The 20,123-nt window shown below is 40.8% G+C and overlaps 1 protein-coding gene and 1 long non-coding RNA gene across 6 annotated transcripts; one reads left to right on the top strand and one right to left on the bottom strand.

Moving 5' to 3' along the window:
* The first annotated feature begins 3,379 nt into the window (after window positions 1-3,379).
* On the top strand, window positions 3,380-17,505 carry ZNF330 (zinc finger protein 330). Of its 5 annotated transcripts, none has more exons than XM_061442038.1 (10): window positions 3,380-3,501; window positions 7,456-7,585; window positions 7,862-7,881; window positions 7,993-8,063; window positions 10,023-10,102; window positions 11,285-11,411; window positions 12,162-12,266; window positions 14,824-14,870; window positions 15,991-16,108; window positions 16,769-17,505. In XM_061442038.1, exons 2-10 carry the CDS (start codon window positions 7,466-7,468, stop codon window positions 17,041-17,043), a joined length of 963 nt encoding a protein of 320 aa, XP_061298022.1. In that variant the 5' UTR covers window positions 3,380-3,501; window positions 7,456-7,465; the 3' UTR covers window positions 17,044-17,505. The 5 variants fall into 5 exon arrangements, with proteins under 5 accessions (XP_061298022.1, XP_061298015.1, XP_061298030.1 ...); XM_061442031.1 differs by lacking the exon at window positions 3,380-3,501 and adding an exon at window positions 3,564-3,693; XM_061442046.1 differs by lacking the exon at window positions 3,380-3,501 and adding an exon at window positions 3,565-3,730.
* LOC133262722 (uncharacterized) lies at window positions 11,798-18,797 on the bottom strand. The gene is made up of 2 exons (XR_009741394.1): window positions 18,658-18,797; window positions 11,798-12,244 (listed from the first exon to the last, which is right to left on the bottom strand). It is a non-coding gene; the product is annotated as an uncharacterized LOC133262722 (long non-coding RNA).
* Window positions 18,798-20,123: the final 1,326 nt, after the last annotated feature.

Genomic DNA, 20,123 nt, shown 5'->3' with positions numbered 1-20,123 from the left:
CCATTCTGATAGAGGCTGTGCACACACTTAATTTCCTGATTTTCCTTTCTGATCTCAATACTTTTCAATAATGCAAGCAAGATGGCATGAATCCTTTGTTATTATTTGATTAGCTTAAGGAATAAATGAGTGTCCATCACTGAAACATGCCCTCACTGGAAAGGAAGAATTTCTATGAGATGAGCAGACGAAGGACTGAGCAGACAGTTCTGAAGATGGTTAGTGTCCACACAAGCTGGTACACTGCGCTGCAACAGTACTTTTCAGCTTTGTCACTGGAATAAAACAACCCCCACCTTCTCTCAGACACCTGTTCCCAGCACTTCTTTTCCCTGAATTATTCCTGTTTAAAATGTTTATGAATTTACTCCCTTAAAAATCTGTATTTGACCAGACATCAGTATGCAATCCACAGTGCTACTGGTTTGCCTGCCTTTTTCATGAATGAAAAAGGGAGTGAGGTAGAGATTGCCCAAATGTCATTGATCTGCACCCTGGATAGAGATAAATTTCAGAGGGTTTCTGATTTATTAGCATCCTGTAGCCCTTTGCATAGTTGAAACTAACTATGAGATGCATGGTGGTGTAGCAGAGTAAGACAAGAATGCTGCAGAGTATGCCTTTAATGTGTGAATACCAACCAAGACAGCTGTGCTGCCATCGCATTATTTCATTTAAAAGAGTGACTTTCACTGCCAGTTCTCTCTAGTATACACGTTTTACTCTGCTGGTGGCATAGCTTAGGGTTAAGACAGTCACTGCTACTTGTGCTGTCATGCAAGCCCTTGACTAGACAAATACCTTTGTTAGGCAACACAGGGAGGCCCTCAAAGAGTCCTGTCCTGTTTTTTCAGCTACACAGTGGCCATTAAGCAAAAACATGACAGTTCTGATTCTCCGTAAGGTAATATGGAACGATTATAGTTCAGAAACACACACACTGTCCTCCCATGGCTTCTCTTACACTGAAACACCTTTAAAAATTAGGGTGACTCTTGCTAATTTCTGCATGTGCCTTCGAAACAGTAGTCTGCAACAGTTCCCTGGAGACTAGTCCAGAGTTGCTAATACAAATTTTGTATGCTCTAAATCGGTTATTCTCATCTAATTTTTTCCTTATTCACTTGTATTAGAGCCCTAGACTACTTTACTAATTCTGAAAACGAGGTACTTTGCTGTTCATGAGTGAAGTGACTAACCCCTGCCATCTAGAGGGTGGTTTGTGGAACATAATCGAGGCAGATACAGTTTCACAAGATAAAATAAAACACCTGCTTAAAAAGCCATTTAAGTGAGACCAAGATGAAAATGTTAGTGTCCGCCTATCTCCTTTTCTGTCTGTATTTTCTTCAAATGCTATATCATTTATTCTCATTGTATTCTTGCATTCGTGGCTGCCTAAAACAGACCACAATGGTCACAATCAGAATAAAAGAATAGTAATGATTAATGGCATTCATTTGGAAAAGTCAAAATTACACAAAAAACCTCTAAGGTCTCCCAAAAGACCTTATTTTCTACTTAGGTTGTTAGTTAAGTAGCACATAGCCATGGCTACTGACAAGAGTTGAAAATGACTTCTCCACACACTTTCTTACAAAGAAGAAATGTCCGGTTATGTGATCATCATGAATTTTTGTCTTAAACAGTAATGCCTCTTTCTGTGTGTTCCACTAACCTGGTGTGAAGATTACATCTGGAAGGAAAAGCATAACAAGCAATCAATTTGCTGTGGGAGATGCAACCCTGGCCTCACAAAAGTTAAAAGAGTCTTCCTGGAAAAGGCAATGGAAGCCAAAATCACATTTCATAACTAGCAGCCAACTTCCAGTAAGAAGTTCATGACCAAGTACAGTGTGAAGCAATGCAAACACCCCACCTGAATGAAGGGATGATCAAAGCTCACAAGAAATAGAACAGCACCCTAGGAATTATTTATGTGAAACATGTATCAAATGCTAAATGCTTCCCAGGCAAAAGACTATGAAATACACTGGAATGTAACTGCTCTGTGATCCTTGCACGGATCTTCATGAAATAGCTGTACGCTACATCATTTAATGATTTTCAAAAGGGTTTTCTAGGCAATATGCACAATAAATACACTTGCATGAAGGACTTTTGGTATTAAAATGAAACAAAGACATCCTTATGTCATCCTTCACTTGTGTGGTATGCCAGTTATGAGGAATGAAGCAAGGGCTCATCTCACGTATCAACAAAAGGGCGCAGCAAGAACATACAGCTGCCTTCACCGCATACTTCACACCCTTTCACACCCCGTGTAGTACCTGTGAATAGTGCCAACCAAACCGAGTTCCAGAGCTCACAGCTCTCGCAGAACGCAAGGAAGCATCGCCAGGTTACAGACCTCTAGGTGGCTGAGCTGGGAAATGAGCAGAAATTGTTGAGGAACAGGCTGAACTCTCCTGGAAGGCAAGCCGATCTGTGACAACGCAGGACTTGCATAATAACCTCAGGCGAGACAGAGCTGATTTGAAGGTTGTTTTTTTTTTAATGGTACAGGTATTATTTCCCTTTTCAAGCTACATTGTATTCTTACCATTAAGATTAAAAAAAATACCTCGTTTTGAAGCCACTAACGAAAGAGTTCATAGATAACTTTTCAGGTGCCAACTCTAATCAATTACAATCGCAACTAACTGTTGCAATTACTATGCCCTAAATTTGGTCTCTGTCAAGTAAAAGTTGAGGGGCGATCGCCATGAAATCAAACCAGATTTGAGGATGGAACAACCAGCAGTAACATCCATGCAAACAGCTTATTAAAAACATTTTAGATCATTTCCCAACCACAGTAAAACCAAGAGAAGAGAAAGATCATGTTGGTTAGGAGCCCCAAAATAACACTAAAAAAGGTGTGGGGTTTTGTTGTTGCTTGGTTTGTTTTGGTTTTGTTTTTTCCTCTTCAGGACACAAACATGCATGGGGAGATAACTGTTTGGGTTTTTGTAATCCAAGAAGATTCAAGTGCACCAGGTGCTCAGCAGTACACAAAGCTGCGGGTGCTAACTACTCCTGCTTAGAGTGCTGGCTTCAGTATCTGTGTATTTACTTGATGTCTCCTCCCAAAACTCTGCTCACGTCTCTGCCTGCAGTGTGAAAATCGTGCCCTTGGCTCCCAGACATTCGATGCTCAACCAGCGGACACTGCCGTTCTGTGAGGAGAAGCGCCGGCTTGCTATTTTAGCACTTGTTTCTCTCCCTAACCCCCCTCAAACACAGCCTCAGCTCCTTCTGCCTCTCCCCAGATCCCCTTAGCTCCCGGTGTGCCCCTCTACCCTAAACCCGACTGCCGCCCGGGAGTGCGGCGCCTCACACCGTAAGGCGAGGGCGGGAGAGGGACGGCCGCTTGAGTAGACCCGGTCCCAGCGGCGCCCCTCGGAACCTTCCAGCGTTGCCGCGCCGGGCCGGGCCTGGCGGGCAGTGCACAGCAGCGCACCGAGCCGCTTCCGGCTTCCGCACAGCCGCTGCAGCCAGGTGGGCGCGGAGGGCAACGGTGCCTGTGGGACGGTGGGTCGGGAGGGGAGGGGAGGGGAGCGGAGCGGAGGGACGGAGGGAGCGAGCGGGCTGGCGGCCCCGGCCCGCCGTGGCCTCCCCGCCTGAGCCAGCGAGGCGGTGGCTGGTTTCCTCAGAGATCAGTGCCGGGAAACACGGAGCGCGTCGAGCCAGGTTGGAAACGTGTTGGCGGCACGGTTTGGGGACGTAGGTAAAACACTAAAAATGAGGTGAAATACCACAAGGTGTGCTTTGCGAAAAGCTCGTCTGCTGTTGGCGTTTCACGGAACAGCCTTAAGTCGGGCGGTGAGAGCGCGTCGGCCTCTCACGCTGCGCAGCTGTTACCGGTGAGTTTCCAGAGGGGGAATCGAATTGGTCAGAGACGTGCCAGGGGAACACCGTGCACCTCGGACCCACAAGGCAGCAGCCCCCAGGCACTGTGGCTGCAGGCGCCGTTCACCCCTGCGTTACTAACATACGAGTAAGACACTGAAGTCCCGGTGCCTTGAACGTGAGCTCATTAATAGAGGGAATCACGGACTGGAGTGACGTAACTACAGAATAGTGCTAATGCAGGATTTCTTTTTCTTAAACGTTGTAAGCTTGTATAGGGTGTTAAAACAGATCTTGTTGAATTCTGAATGGGATCAGGTGTGACCCAGCAAATTCACCCTGATTCTTCTTTTGATGTATATGCATTGAGTAGAAGCTATTTGATGGTCAAGTACAAGAAATCTTGAAATATGAAAACGTCTTTGGGTGTTGGTGTTTGAGTTGCATGACAAGAGAAACCAACAGTTCCCCCACATCCCCAGATGAATAGCTTGTTACAGCTGTTCATTATATTTGTGACAGCAGGGTGGTTAGCATATCACATAAGATAATATGACGCAAGGGAATGTCGTGCTCAGAACAGAGATCCAGAAAGCAGCTGGTGCAATCTGCTTTCCTGTCTGCTGCAGAATTGGTGTGTGTCTTTGATACTTCGTCAAGGACAAGTCTTCAAGAGGGGGGAAGAATGGCATACACATGGTACAACCTCTGCAGAGTTTAGATGACAGTCATTGTTTATGTATTTGACATAGCACAACCATCAGTTTAAATATGTGAGCAGTCTTTGGAGCTGTGGTGGGAACCCTGCTGTCTTTGCCTGTATTTCCCTTGCCAAATAATAGAGCACGAGGAACAGCAAACAAAACTTTTACAGAATGAAACACAAAGTGCAGAGATCCCAGTCCTCCCAACACACATTTTAGGGCTTTCCCTTTTAACTACTGATCACATTATGCACAGCCTCCTGACACCTGTGTTTTCTGTGTGTGCCACACCACCAGCCATTAAGTTGGGGAGCCACTCTTGTTCCTGCTGCTGCTCTGACCCAGTCACTGGAACATTTGCCCTAGAGCAGAAAACTTAAAATGGAGAAAACCTCCTTGTGCAGAAGTGTGTCCAGTTCAGGAGCTTGCATGCTGTGTAGGGCAGCAGGGTCATACCTTCTGGGGCTTGGACCTGCTGTGTCCTGGGCAGTCTCTTTCATAACAGCATCATAAGTTGAAAAGGAGGTGCAAGCATGGCTGTAAGTCTCTGCCTTCACCAGAAATAACTGTTTAAGCAAAATCTTTCTGGCAGGTAGGTCTCGAGTAGCTCACTGTAAGCATTTCCTTGATAACTTGTTTTTGGTCCTCCTGAGAGGCAATTTTCTGTCCCATGCACCCTGCAGGGGAGCTGGACCACAGACAGATTCCACTGAGTCATTTCTGTCTGAGCATTTGGTAATGTGTTGTGGTGCCTAAATGCATTTTTAAGTCATCATTTAGCCTCAGATGACAGAAGTGTTGCCAAAAAGAGGAAATAGAATATACTGCAGAGGCATTTTTAAATACTGATCAATGCTTTTACAAGAGCGATACTCTGATTTGAAAGGACTTTGCAGGTAAACGAAGTTTTTACTGTCATAATTTCTGCCATCATAACACTATTATATTCTAGTCAGAAAATGAAAAGATGGTAATTTCCCTAAAAACTTAGAACTCGGGGAAAAGACCAGAAACATCTTAAATGGAAGCTCAGAGGGAGTGATAGAATACTGATCTATAGGATAGTTATTTATTGGCTGGTGTTCAAAAGCCTGGATTGATTTGGTAGCTTTGTTCAAAGGACTCAACTTTGTAGTTTTATTATTTAGCTTAATGCAAACTTTCTAAAAACTACCATCTTAAAGCTTTTATTTTTCATAATCTGTGTCCTCAGTAGTCATTGAGACGGTGTTTTTTATGAAAACAGTGTGTCATTTTGCTGTTTTCAGTTATGAGGCAATGAGAAGAAGTCAAGGTATAAATACTAACCATTAGATTCTGTTGTTAACTTGGCATTCAAGCAGTTTGAAAATTAGCGTGCAGCCTCATATTGGACTCCCAGCATCAGAAATGTCACGCTCTAGAATAATGACAATTGCCAGCAGGCATCTCAGCAATACGATTCTGACTACAAAATATGACACTAATACAATTTAAACACAGTGCAGAATGCTACAGGGTGAGAAAACTGATTTATGTGTTCTATAAAAAACAAATTTTAGTATTTGGCCAGGACAATATATTTCTTTATGTGGAAAAGTTAGGATTGTTTGGTTTATTTTGTAAGACCTTTTGAACAAAGATACTAATTTTTCTTCCAAATTTAAACTGCTACTGCAGTTCACTGCCTGTTGATGCCACAGTTCTCTTTACAGCTGTCAGCATGCATGTCTACATGTCTGCTCGGAGTTAGGGATGAGGCTGGCGAGAGTAGGTACCTCCCGTTTCCTCAGCCCAGTGGCCCCAGTAGCCACGCATTGACCTACTGGAATCAGCAGAACCTTGCTCTGGTCAGAGCTGTCCCATCATGCGGTTTGGGTTTTTTGATTTTGTTTTTAACCTGTATATGGTTTAGAATGTAACACCAACAGTTACATCAGCAGAAATAAGGGGATAATAAAGATGGAGCATAAGGGAGGGTGTCTATCTTGGGTGCCTGTGTTAACAAGAGAAACTCTAACATCAGACCACACCTTTAATCACCCAGTTGGCCATTTCATGAAGTCAGTATAACACTTGCCTAATTTATTATAAGCACAGAGTAATACAGCATATGTGAGTACTGCACAGTTCATTCTGGAGATGACAGGAGAGCAGTGATCTGATTGATTCCCTGATGGTCTCACCACTGTATTACACTGGTTACCTCCTAGGATGTTAAAACTAGATGGATGGATGCACTGAACTACATGGATTTAAATTAGCATAAACCCTTCTTGGGAAACAGTGGTGCCTTCAAAGCAATACATCAGTGCACACTCATCTCCATTATTGCTAATGTGCAAGAATGATAAATAAGCAGTACAGGCATCACTTTGCCTTAACTCTTAAATCCATGTAATGACATTTTGTTTTCTAAGCCTTCATGAAGTGTGAAATTTGCATTTTTGCAGTACACCATGATTCGCTCACCTGAAGAATCCTTTTCAACTGATTGAAGTAGTTAGTGAGCATCAGAAGAGAGCGAAGTGAAAGAGGAAATGAACTGAATATTGTCCTTAACAAATAGACAAGGCAAAACAAAACCAGAGGCCCATCACAAACCAGCAAAATATAGCAGTTAGGCTTTGTTTTTTTAAAGGTAAAACGCTTCAAAGATAGTTAAGGCAAAGTTTTAAGACAGCAAAGTCTTTTATAGATCACAAGATTCTTCATGGTTCATCACATGACTCTTGCTAAGGGACTGGCCCCCTATTCTACAGTTGAAAAGAAACCTTTAAAAAAGGAAATGGAGATGAAGCACAGTTAACATGGGAACTCCAAGATCCAGTTTTAGTGCTGGATTTGTCTTGTGTATCCATGTAGTTCCATACATAGGTTTGTGTGCATTCATTACAAACCTATTTTTTCCCCCCTACAGGTCGTGAAAAATGCCTAAGAAGAAGACTGGTGCTCGTAAGAAAGCTGAGAACCGCCGTGAACGTGAAAAGCAGATAAGGGCTTCAAGAGCCAACATAGATTTAGCCAAACATCCTTGTAATGCTTCGATGGTAAAATAACCAAACGTATTTTATATTACAATGCTTGATTTTAAATTATGTAAACCCAGTCATAAATATTAGTTGTGTTTAGTGCCACTAGAATGTCATTCCTCCAACCATCCATCCTTTATAATTAAGGTTACATTTGCATCAGAGGTATAATACTTGAATAAAAAGTTTGGTTTCTGATCAGAACTTTAATTCAGAGTCACTGCAGGGTCTCTGAATCTAGGTCTTATTTTATGTAGAATAAAAATAATTACCAGTGTCATTTCTTTTCTTTAGGAATGTGATAAGTGCCAAAGGTAAGTATTTTTTCCTTTCTAAACCTAGCAATTGAATTGGTTTCAAATGTTTTACATGTCTTTCTAATGCTTGCTTACATTGCTTTTTCTTTTCCCCCTCTGTATGCCTAGACGACAGAAGAATAGAGCTTTTTGCTACTTCTGCAACTCAGTTCAAAAACTACCCATTTGTGCACAATGTGGTAAGTAGAAGTAATGAAGGAGAACATGCTATCCTCAGTCCTGTTTGTGGTGTTAAACTCTCTGCACTTAGAGTACCTTTGTCTTAAAGTACCTTTGTGATTTGTGGAGCAGGTTCTTTTAAATCTGCTGTGGATCTCCTCCTTGAGATCTTGATTGATCATTTGCTAATGTGTATGCCCCTTTGGCCCCAAGAAGTGTGCAAGTCTGCAGTATTTGATCTTTGGAAGAATTTTTCTTGCTGCCTTTTAGGATTGAGAACAACCTGGTCATGTTATTTATATGCTAGAGGGCTGATGCTTTGAAGTCAGAAGAGAAGGACTCCTAATGACAGAACTCTGCTCCAAATCAGGATAAAATACCCTTCCGTTTTTTTTTTAAACAGCTGCTTTCTTGCAGGGGACGTTGATAATCATTTCATACTTCGAGGTGAATTTTGCTGTTATACCATCTTAACACGTCCTTGCAGATTTTCAGTTAAGCAGTTTGGCTCTTTTTGTAGTTTGACTGTCAGTGCTGCTGACATCTGCAGCTTCCAGTGCCTTTGTTGGGACCTGCAGTTTCTGAGCATTTCTAGAAGCCAGGCTGTTAGTGTGCAATGGCAGTGTGTCATCCTTCGTAAGTCTTCCTTCTGTCATCATGCAGTGGAGCAGTAAAAAGGTGCTGTCTATCTTGCAGTATATTATACATCTGAAGTTGACTCCTGTCTGTTGAATTTATCTTAATCTGCACTATGTTTCTGGAGGAAAAGCATCCCTAATAACAACCACAGAATTCTATTAAGTCCCAGGGTTTTCCAAAACAAAGACCATTATTAGAGCTGTTTTGTGCTTAATCAAGTGTTGGAGACAGCTCCTATAAACCAGTTCTCTAAGAAACTTTCTTAGAGGAATTCCTGAGGGATGGGAGCAACGTAGCTGTGCTGCAGTGCTCCAGATCCAGTCATACCCCCACCACCTCCAATCCCCAGCTCAGCCCACCACTCCAAGTGCCATTTGGTATCTGAGGTGTGATTTAATACAAAGCTCATTAGATGCTGCATACTGGAATTTAATGATGTTTTCAGAGTACAGTTTGGCTTTGTCAGCTCCTCAGTGGGGTTGCAGGGAGCACCCCTTTGGTGGTTTCTCTAAGCAGGCAATAGCAGATTCACCAAAGGGAACTGCGGCAGGGCAGCTTAAACCAGCGATAAAGCTCCACTGCAGTAGCCTGGGCTAAGTACAAGATTTTTTTTGCTTGCATAAGTGCATGCAGGGCGTGTGTCTTTTTGGCAGAGGTATTTATGTCAGAGGCAAGGAGTAAGGGAAAGTTGTCACTGTAACTACTTGCTTGTGCCAGAATGACTTAAATACAGACAGGTTTTTTCTCCCACTAATACCTGCATTTAAGAGGAGTTATTTTGTCTAGGAATTAATTGCTAATACAGTTTTGGAAGAGAGAAAAAAACAAACCCATCCACCACCACCAAAACCCTAAGTATCCCAGTACATGTAAGAAATTAAATCATCATGTGCATATGTTTTTTTTGCAGAGGGCCTCAACCTTGCACAGAGCACATACTGCTTTTTATGGTGAGGCAGAACGAGCAGCTTCAAATGCAACTTTTAAAGATGTCATTGCTTGGCTTTCATCTTAATTTTGTTCTTTGGTTTGACAGCATTTCAAATATTTTGACATTTGAAATTCTTGCCAGTGACTCAAAACAGAGAGCAATACAACACATTGCCTTATTATCTCAGTACTGAGGAAAGAGATTTGGGCTGAAAACAGACAATAATTAATTTGATCTAAGGCAGATGTGAGGGTGGACTGCAGGTTGCAGACATTTGTTTGCATCATTTTTACCTAGATTTACAATCAAGCACAGGTGTTTGGTTGAAGTACTGCTCTTGTATGAACATTCATTCTAATTTTAAATCTTTTATATAGTTTTCTTCTGGTTCCTTGTCTTTTCTAAACAGGAAAAACCAAATGCATGATGAAGTCTTCAGACTGTGTTATAAAACATGCTGGTGTGTACAGTACTGGACTAGCAATGGTGGTATGTATACAGAATTATAGCTTTTTATTGCTGCATGAGGTTATGCTATGCAAATCTTTCTGAAAAAGAAAAAGGATAAACCAGATTATGGAATGACAGCATGCACCATGCCAACTTTTTTTTAATATTTTAACATCATAAACTTATTTTCTCTTCTACTGAAACCCCAAATCTTGCGTTTTTAGGTACAACTGCAAACTCCCAACGTGTCCTGGATGCTAACAGATCTGTGTTGGTGGCAGGCCCTATGCAGAGACCGTGATTATCAGAGAGAGAAATCTGTTCTATGGCACCGGGAAGGAATTTTAATTAAAAAAAAAATCATTTTTGCTCCTAGTGATAGTTTTTGGCCTTTGAATTTTTCTTCTTTGAAGGACAAGTTACTATTGCATTCTGGAAAGCAAGTTATGACACATCATAGCCTCTGGATTAAATGCTGTATGGGCTAAACCTCAGTCCTGTTTCTGCATCCAGTTTGCAGTCAGCTTTTCTCATCAACACAGCCAGCCTTCCCAGTCTGAATTTCCTAAACTCACGGGTTCAGTGGTACAATATTTTCATCAATAATTAATTTGGATTCACCACTGGTTTAGTTTTGTGTGCATGTAATGCACGTAATAGTTTATTACATAAGGGCTGAGGTGGCTTCCTAAAATGCTACAGTTAAGGGATAGTAGTGCGTAGATCTTGTACTTAAAAGAGTAACTTATTTCTAGGGAGTTATTTGATCTTTGCTCGCTGCAGAGCCTGTGTTCCAATATAGCATAGTTTAAAATCCAAATAAGTGATTTCAGCTCTAAGAATCTAGTGGCATTTTCCAGGACATGTTTTCAAATTGCATTTTTGCCAGAACATTGTTATCATTTACAGATCTCAGGTTTCAGCTGGGGGACACAATTTTCATTAAGAGTTAAGAGAGTTAAGATGGAAAATGTGAAAAAGAGAAAAGGAGAAAACCAAGTTATTTTACATCATATTTAACCCTGCAGAAGTGAATATCAAACAAACAAGATGAACTGTGGAGCGTCTCAATAGGAATATAGATGTGGTTCATAATGTCTCACTCAACTGGAATGAACCCACTGAGAGAAGTGGTACTTGGATATGTTTAGGATTATGGAATAAAGAGTCTCCCTCTAGGTATTGCATAAGTCCCAAGATGACATCTTTCTGTAATTACAGGGTGCAATCTGTGATTTCTGTGAAGCTTGGGTGTGTCATGGGAGGAAGTGTCTGAGCACACATGCGTGTACCTGCCCTCTCGCAGATGCAGAATGTATTGAGTGTGAAAGAAGTGTCTGGGACCATGGTAGGTTGCTCACACTTAGGAAAATCTAAATGGTACTTTTCTCCTCCCATTGCTTAAGTTATTGTACCTATATTCATAGCATAGCTTTTTTAATCTTCACTGATTAGTTCTTGCAGCATGTTTGTTCAAAGCAAAGCATTCTTCCCATTTTAAAAATAGACCTTACGAGTGGGGAATGTATATGACCTGCTCAGGAACATACAGTATTCAGTTCAGGGGTGGTTATGTAATCTGAACTATTAACTGTCCTATCAGCAGAGTGCTTCACATAATTAAACATTGCATCAAATTGTCAACACACTATTTTCTGCTATTTCCATCCACTCCATTCTTCTGTGCTAGTATAAGTATTTGGATTCCCAGTTGCTTAGAAAACCATACTCATCTCAATTTGTAGAATACATTGAAGGGTTTATTCCAAGTGTGCATCAAAAGTGAGGGGGGAGGAGGGAAGGAAACTGAATAAAAGAGAATGATCTGATTAAAAAAAAAAAATACTTAACGCCATAGTCAAATTAAAATGAAGAAAAGTACAGTTAATACTTGCTCTGTATTTATGCTTTCTCTTATTGTAGGATACATGGTATTTTTCAGTATAATAATGGATGGCAGTGTCTAATATAGGACTTTTGTTAAAGCATTTGTAACAGAAGAGAGAACTTCAGTCAGAACCACAGCCTAAATTGTTTGCAGAACAGAACTTGATGCGTGTGCCCATTGCTGATTATTTTGCTTTGATAAATCTTTTAGGAGGCAGAATATTTGCCTGCTCTTTTTGCCACGATTTTCTCTGTGAAGATGATCAGTTTGAACATCAAGCCAGCTGCCAAGTTCTGGAAGCAGAGACATTTAAATGTAAGTTATTAATTCATAATCCCTTTCACCACAGCTAAGAAGACTCTCCAATTGCTTCTTCCTCTGTGCTCAAGAATACTCTCCATCACCTTTTCAAACAGCTGTAACCACCACTGGAGGAAGGGGCCTGTTTCCTCTCTGCTTGCTTTTGATATCCATTATCTAGACTAGAGCTTTTGTCTCTGGCCTTCGTCCATGTTGACTCCATGAGGCAGTTTTTTTCCCTGCCTGGCCCTTACAGCCCTTTCCTGGGAAGTTGCCGTTGCAGGATCCAGCAGTCTCTAAAGTTGCAGTGTTGGCAGGGGCCAGGACTGCAGAAAAATGGTGGAACTGCTGAAGCTGTTTTTTTACTCCACAAAGCTCTTCAGACAAGGAGCTCTCTTCTACTTCTCTGTCAATATGATGAGCTATTTCTAGATACCTGTTCCTCATGGAAAACAGCTGCCCTAAATAACACTACCTGTGTTAGTCTGGCTAAAATTTCCCCAATGGCTGTGAATGGCCTGAATATTGGTGAAGGGTTTTAGCATCTGTTGATTTGGCAAAAGCAGAGAGTCTTGAGGAAGGCTGTGACTCAGGAAGTAGTCATCATCAGTCAGAGAGACAGCGTGAGCATGTAAGGAATGAAAAAAAACAGTGTTCATCCAGAGGATGAGCTCAGTATTAGTTTCTTCACTGACCAGTAGATGGTGGACATGTGTGTCAGTGATTTATCAAATGTTGAGATGTGTCCACTTTTATTGATAGGTATAAAGTCTTCAGGTATTTGAAGACTTTTTATCCTCTTGAACTTCAGTTAATTTTGTGACCAGAACTGAAACTCATATTTGTAAGAGGATGGCTCATTCTAGTCCTCTACTTGTCTTTGGCTGAAAGAGGGAAACGTCAAGGGAAGCTAAAAAACAAAAGCCAAAACAAACACAAACCAAGACTATGCCTATTTGAAATAATTAATCTTTTCTAGAAGTATTTCATTTCTATCCACCATTTACTACTGTTTGGTTTGTCCCATAAGACAAGCACTAGTCCTTTCCAAAACTTGTATTTTGACTGTTACAACGTTTTCAATCTTTATCACAGAAATTCAAAGTGCTCTTTGTCATCTATGAGACTCTTTTCTTCAGAACTGCCTAATCTCTTGTCCTAATTGATTTCTCCCAATTCAGAATAGTTGTCAATTTCAATGTTATAGTCTGTGTGTTTTGAAATTTCACATCTCCTTTTCATCTCCCATCCTTTTTTTTCACCAGCTGGCTATTTTCTAAGCCTTGATTAGCTTCCCTCCATGTATTCTGCCAAAATACCTTCCTGCACAGCAATATTGAAGCAGCATCAGCTATTTCACATGAATACTTGTTCAGTGATTGCTGGAAGCTTTTAATTCACAGATGTATGTCACACCCTTAGTGGAGAAATTGCTTTTTTGAGGTTGTTCAACGTTTTGTGGCACAGTGCAGTTTTGGTAGGCAGGAATTTGTCAGTGTGTGGTAACAAGGTTGTAAAACCTGAACTTCTACAGAATACATGAACTTTAAAGGCAGTCATGTGTTTGTAGTCTAAATCCCATTCTAGCAGTGACAAAGGTACTCTTACTTTGTATCACTACCCGAGAATTTTTGTAAATGCAGATACTCCAGGAATGATGAATATATATGCATTAGCAATTCCCATTCCATCTTTAAATACATAAGACTGCTAAATCCTGAGGCTGTCCTGCTCATGTGAAAAGCTCATTATATTTATTACTTAAGATTAAAAAAACTTTGCTGCCTCAGGGGTAAGGCAAAGAGGAAGGGAACAAGTACTTGCACAGTGACCGATAAAATATGTATCACTGCCTTTCGAGTAGTAACTACAGTTCACCCAGCTTGCTGTTGCTGCCAGTTGCTGGGTAGTTGCCTTTACTCCCTCTAGTGGACTAAAGGAACAGGTTTGAAACTTCAAGACAAGATTTTGAGCACCAATCCTGATTTTCGTAGCTCATGTGCCAGCTACAATTCTTTTCAGAACGGATAGATTTTCATCTGAAGTTGTGTACAATAAAGTATATTTCCGGAGGACATGACAAAATACAGAACACAAGTGTTTGAACTTTGGAGGTTTGCAAGCTTGAAGTATTATCACGTCCCCTTTAAACAAGATAAAGGTGGTAAAGGCTGTCATGGTGTGTTTAAAGTGACTGCAAAATGCTAGTGCTCCTTCTTTTGACATCGTGAGAGAAGGAAACACAAGATGACCACTTAATACCAGACTGGTTCTAAAACTTCTGTTTGCAAAAGTTTAGAAACTCAAGTAATAGTTAAACTTTTTGCCCCTCTTGAACTTCTATTTTTTGTGTCAAATGACATTATTGCAATGAGGCTTAGACTTGAAAAACTCTTAATAGAATGGTACTGTATGCTAAAATAACTGATGCATGTTGCCAAAGGGCAGTTGTGTTATGGAATTAAAAATAAATGCCTCAGCTGTGTTATTACAGACTTTTGCAAGGTTTTAAAAGCATCGCAGATCTGTTATTTTTTAGTACTGAATTTTACATATTGATTTTCTCCAACAGGTGTTTCCTGTAACAGACTTGGGCAGCATTCATGTCTGCGTTGTAAGGTAAAGACAGTTGCAAGTAGCTATGACTTTAGACTTACTTTTCTTAGCCTCCAAGGCCTTCTCACATCTTCCCCTACATTCTTAAAATATATTTATACTTTTGTATTAATATCTGAAGCCTAGAGACAGGCTTATGGGGATCAAAAGGGCTTTTTTTAAGTCTGTGCTTGCCTGTTAACCACAAGCCAGTGTTATGCATCCTTATGCCAAGAGAGGTAATCTTCAGTTTGTCAAGCCCTCTGTTTAAACTACAGCTGTACCATGTTTGACCCTTAAAAAAAAAAACACCAAACCAACCAACCAAAACAAATCCTTGGTCCCAAACGGAATCCAGGGGGTTGTAATTCGTTTTGATCCAGTGTAGGTCTAAGACAAGTGGAAAAGTTTGGGTTTTTTTAAACAGTCAAGTGATGATCTGGCCAGCAACACCACAGCCTGGATCCAGTAGAAACAATCTCCACAGCTAATCTGGTCTTACACATGCAGACATTAATTTGCTGATGCCAGGCTTTTGGTTTTCACACTCAGAAGTAATTCTGTATAAAATTTCCACCTGCTTCATCATCAGCATTGCCCAGATTTCTCCAGGTGCTGGTTCATTGCCTACTTTTACTCTTCTTACTCTCCATATGTTTTCCCTGCAGCCTCCCATGGCATTGATTTAATCTTCCAAAGTGCTCCTTTCTCCAGGTATCTTCACTAGCACTCTGGAGCTCAACATATGAAATTTCTATCTCTAACTTTTGCCTTCAGGTCACTGCATAGTTATATTCTGGCGTACATCTCTGATTGTATCTTATTTAAACTTGTCAGTGTAAACCAAAGTTTGCCAGGCTCCTTGTGAGCAGCGCTATAATATGGTCCTTGGATGTCCTACTTCTCTACTTGTTTATCAGCACTTTTATCCAGCCTCTTCCCGAGGAAACCATGGAACTATGTTCATTATCAAGATGGTTGCTCTGTGCACAGATCCCAGTTCCACTGCAGATAGAGCTCATTAAATTTTAGTACCAACCAGAAAACCCTGCTGCTGTTAGACACTTTTTTGCTTGCTTCTTGCTGAACAGTATGGTTCTATGATTAAAACATTTAGCTTTCTCACTCTTCTTTCACCCTACAGGCTTGCTTTTGTGACGATCATGTGCGAAGTAAGGTTTTCAAGCAGGAAAAAGGAAAAGAGCCTCCCTGTCCTAAATGTGGCCATGAAACTCAGCAGACCAAGGATCTGAGCATGTCAAGTAAGCGTGTGTCTCCAGTTAATAAGCAATACAAGCACTATTGGTGACTAATTTTCTGCATAAGAACAATGAGTAAAGTCCAGTTACTTTCAGTTGTTTTCCAAAGCTTTGCTATGTTTGTCTTAAGAAAACTTTGCGTTTCTTAGTTTAGAACCAAGAAGTCACTTGTTCTTAATCATTGATCCTAATAGCGAAAGCTTTTGGTTAGTTTGAGATTTTAGTTGTGGAAAAATTGCAGAAAATAACTGCTTAAGCCTTTACTTCATCTAGAAGAAGCTAGCTAATGAATTTCAAAGTGTGATTTGATGATCTGTGTACAACCTACCTCAATGACTCTTGAATCAATCAGGATACCTATTGTGTCTGCAGAGCACATCCAATTACAGGTTTTCTTGGCTAGAGTACCAAAGCTTTATCGTAAAAGCAAGTCATGCTCTGGGGACAGTTAGTGTTCATACAAAGTTGGCTTCAAGGAGACATAGTGTGTGTAGCAGAAAGGTTCTGTCAGAGTGAGGATTAAACCTGATAACATCAGATTTAGAAAAAGGCTGTCAAACATTGTGTGCTCTTTGCCGAGTAGTGGAAAAGGATGGAATGTCAGATGCTCAGCTCAAACTGCTGTTGAGGGGTGGGAACATGATGATTTTTCTCTGCCTGCAGCGCGTTCTTTGAAGTTCGGCCGACAGACTGGAGGTGAAGATGCAGATGGAGCTTCTGGATATGATGCCTACTGGAAGAACCTCTCCTCCAGCAAGCCTGGAGATGCAGGTGACCGTGAGGATGAATATGATGAATATGAAGCAGAAGATGATGATGAAGATGACAATGGAGGAGGGAAGGATTCTGATGCTGAAGCCACAGACTTATTCAGCAATTTGAATTTAGGAAGGACCTATGCAAGCGGGTATGCACATTATGAGGAACCAGAAGATTAAGTTTAGTACGCTGGCTAGCTAAAAACACTCGGAAAGGATCCAGGCAGTGCTTCACTTGAGCTCTATACGTGCCAGTAGGATAGCTCTATCAGGTACTTGCATATTCAAGTTATAGAGCAAAGAGCATGGAACTTCTGCAGTAACTCCAAGTGAGATGATTTTTTTTTTTTAATATATAAACCAATATTGGGTTTGGGGTTGGGGGAGAAAACAGGAATATTTTTATTCCCCTGAGCAATGGAAGTGGTTTTGTTCTTGAGTTATTGAGTATAATGGTTCAATGCCATTTTCTCCTATCAATACAGGAACATGAGAAAGCTCTACTACTTGCTTCCGTTTGCTCATCAGAAATTAAGTTATTTTTTACAATTATTTTGTTAACTAATTTCGTAACATTAATGTAGTGGTAGGTTGGTGACTGCATTATTTTTGGTCTGCACAATAAAAGTCAACTGCATTCTTGAGTGAATCGTCATAAATATTGATCTCCCTTGAATAGTAGAAAGCAGGTTGTATACAAACGTAAATCAACATTAAAATAACTTCCTTGTTTGTGTAGGCAAGGCAATTGATGTGGCTCTCTATGTACCTGAACATTACTTTTCCAGCATTTTTAGTATTAGATATTAATCAGTGGGGCTATATGCCATCATTACAAGTGCACTCCAGAGAATCCAAAATTTTGTTGTAATAAAAATGTTGGTGTATCCTCTGTGCCACTAAAATCTGTAAGACAATTTCTCATTAGATCAAAAAGAGGCCAGTTTCTTCTGTGCCTAGCTTTCAACTCTTTTCCTTGCACATGATAGAAAAAAATGATAGGGAAAAACCCCAATGAATTGATAAGGTGAAAAAGCACAGGGACATTCAAAATATCAGGTTCAAATACTGTTCTGTGTAAATGCGCTGGTCCAAGGCAAGTGATCAGCACATCTGAGCTGAGGAAGTGATGCCTGCAGAAGTGTTTGCAGTGATTATAATTTGAAAGTCAACATGTTAATTACCAATCTACACATCTAAGTGCTTGTATTCAGTTTCCTCCTAAAGGGGAATGTTGAGAGAATAGCAACTCTAAGAACAGACAGATCAAGTTGCCAGGGCAGCCAGGTAAAGTTACTCCAGCTTTCTAAATAACATGCTTAAGTGCAAGAGAGCTGTTTCTTGTTATCTGTCAAATATCTGAAGTGATTGTTGAATGACCTGCTTTTTGTGGTGCTTTCTCTACTCTTTCTTAGCACCTAAAGGTTATGTGTTGGCAGAGCATACACTACCAAGAATAATTTTTAATGATGTTAGGGTTGCCAGATGAGCATTTCCTGACAAAACATGCTTGAGGAAGCTGGCCTTAATACATCCCTCCTAAATGCCTCTCTTACCAAAGGCATAAAAGACACAAGCTGGAATTCATCCAAGACAAAAACCACACAAAGAACACAACCCGATTATGGCAGCTGAGGGGAGAAACTGGAAAGAGGGATTTGACCCAATCAGTTTATGTCAAGTGCCTGCCTTCAGACCTGGAGAGGAAACCACATTGTCTGAAGCCAAATCCCTTTCAAAAATCAAAACCAGTTATATGCACTAGTGAAGACTTACCCAGCTTAAATTACATACCTGATAGATGTCTTGATTAGCCTTTTGCATGACAAAACTGAAAATGAGCGAGGTAGAATGCCTGCCAGTTCAACAGTGATTACTTGTTTGTGAAATTGGCACCTGTGATAGAATTTCTGCTCAACTTCATGGAGGCCAAAAGCTTCCACAGTTTGAGTCCATCTGTGGCTGGTCAGTTCCAGCAACGATGCCAGTTTTTTATCTTGACTGATGTTTCAAGTACAATACAATCATAAATCAGTACGAAGTCTTACAGAGGTCTGAGGAATATGTGTGTTTCAGCATATATGTAAAATTACAGCTGTTGGTATGTCATTCATTAATATTATTACTTAACCACACAAAATTCCCCTTTAAGGTTCTTGGCTCTTCAATCAGGTTTTTCCCCATATGAAATCTGTTGCTTTTGCTGGCTGTGCCAAAGGCTGCTGACATAACAGAATTAATCATCATAATCAGAGTAAAGAACTATTCATTTTATCATTGAAATGTCCTTGCATGGGTCCTTGCAAGATCAATCCTCCAGAACTAATGCATGTTCCTGCGATACTGTCATAAGAGAAGGCCACTGCCCTTCCTGCAACAGATGCTCAGGATACTTTATGTAATTTAGCAAGGTCGCCACTCCAAGGACAGAGGCATTTATTTGCTTTTTCTTTGTACTGAAAATGCCTGTTCTGTGAACCTGGCTGGAAATAGGGCCCAGGTATGAGACCTGTGGCAGCTGGCCTTCGAGGGGTCAAAACAAGCAAGTTTAAGCTGCTTTACAGTAATCTGGTGGATTCAAGCTAAAACAGACAAACATGACCGCATTTTCTGTTAATGGAGTTGGTCAACTTGTGAGAGGACAAGTGGGATACAATGCTACAGGTTGTACGTTCTTGTCCTTTTCTGCTTATTTTGTAAAGTTAAAAGCTTGTGGTCTGTCAGAGGTTGGTCCTCAGAATTTGCTTTCACACTACATCGTTTTGGTTGTCTTGGGTTAAATTGCAGGAAGAGGATGAAACAGAATGAACATGTATCCCAGTTTTATTGAAAAACAGGTCTGGGGCAAAACTTACAATCTTGTCAGCTTCATTTTTCTTCATTGCTATTAGTCCACTTTCAGGTGTCTTGGGGGATGTTAGCAGGGTGCTGACAGGGCAGTACACCATCTCTACACTTAATATAAATTAGTGCTCCGTTCACTTATGCTTCTGAATTCAGCTGCTGACATAGCTGTTGCTAAATCTTAAGGTGAGGATGCTTGTGCTGATAACTTACGTTTTACAGCTCACAGGATCTCAAGCCAGTTCAGGCACTGCCACAACCCACCATGTACTTCCAGGTGACTGCTGAGCCACTTCTCGCAGAGAGATTTTTCAAGTCACCTGGAGCCCAGGACTTCATGCCTGTGCACACAAAACCCCTGCATGCATAACTCCTGCATTTTAAGACTGCAGTACTGCAGAGTGTACTTCCTGGTG

The sequence above is a fragment of the Pezoporus flaviventris genome, unplaced genomic scaffold (assembly GCF_033815535.1).
Source record: "Pezoporus flaviventris isolate CSIRO_AGI_PZ_B2104156 unplaced genomic scaffold, CSIRO_AGI_Pfla_v1 ptg000002l, whole genome shotgun sequence".
In the NCBI taxonomy this organism is placed as follows: domain Eukaryota; kingdom Metazoa; phylum Chordata; class Aves; order Psittaciformes; family Psittacidae; genus Pezoporus; species Pezoporus flaviventris.
Note: the sequence above shows the minus strand (reverse complement) of the source record. Positions and strands in the feature narration are given on the sequence as shown.

Excerpts from the sequence above, each read along its gene's own strand:
- ZNF330 (XM_061442038.1), top strand. The coding sequence starts at position 7,466 with ATGCCTAAGAAGAAGACTGGTGCTCGTAAGAAAGCTGAGAACCGCCGT. Across the intron at positions 14,871-15,990 it reads ATTCATGTCTGCGTTGTAAG|GCTTGCTTTTGTGACGATCA; the intron begins GTAAAGACAGTT and ends TTCACCCTACAG. Across the intron at positions 16,109-16,768 it reads CAAGGATCTGAGCATGTCAA|CGCGTTCTTTGAAGTTCGGC; the intron begins GTAAGCGTGTGT and ends CTCTGCCTGCAG.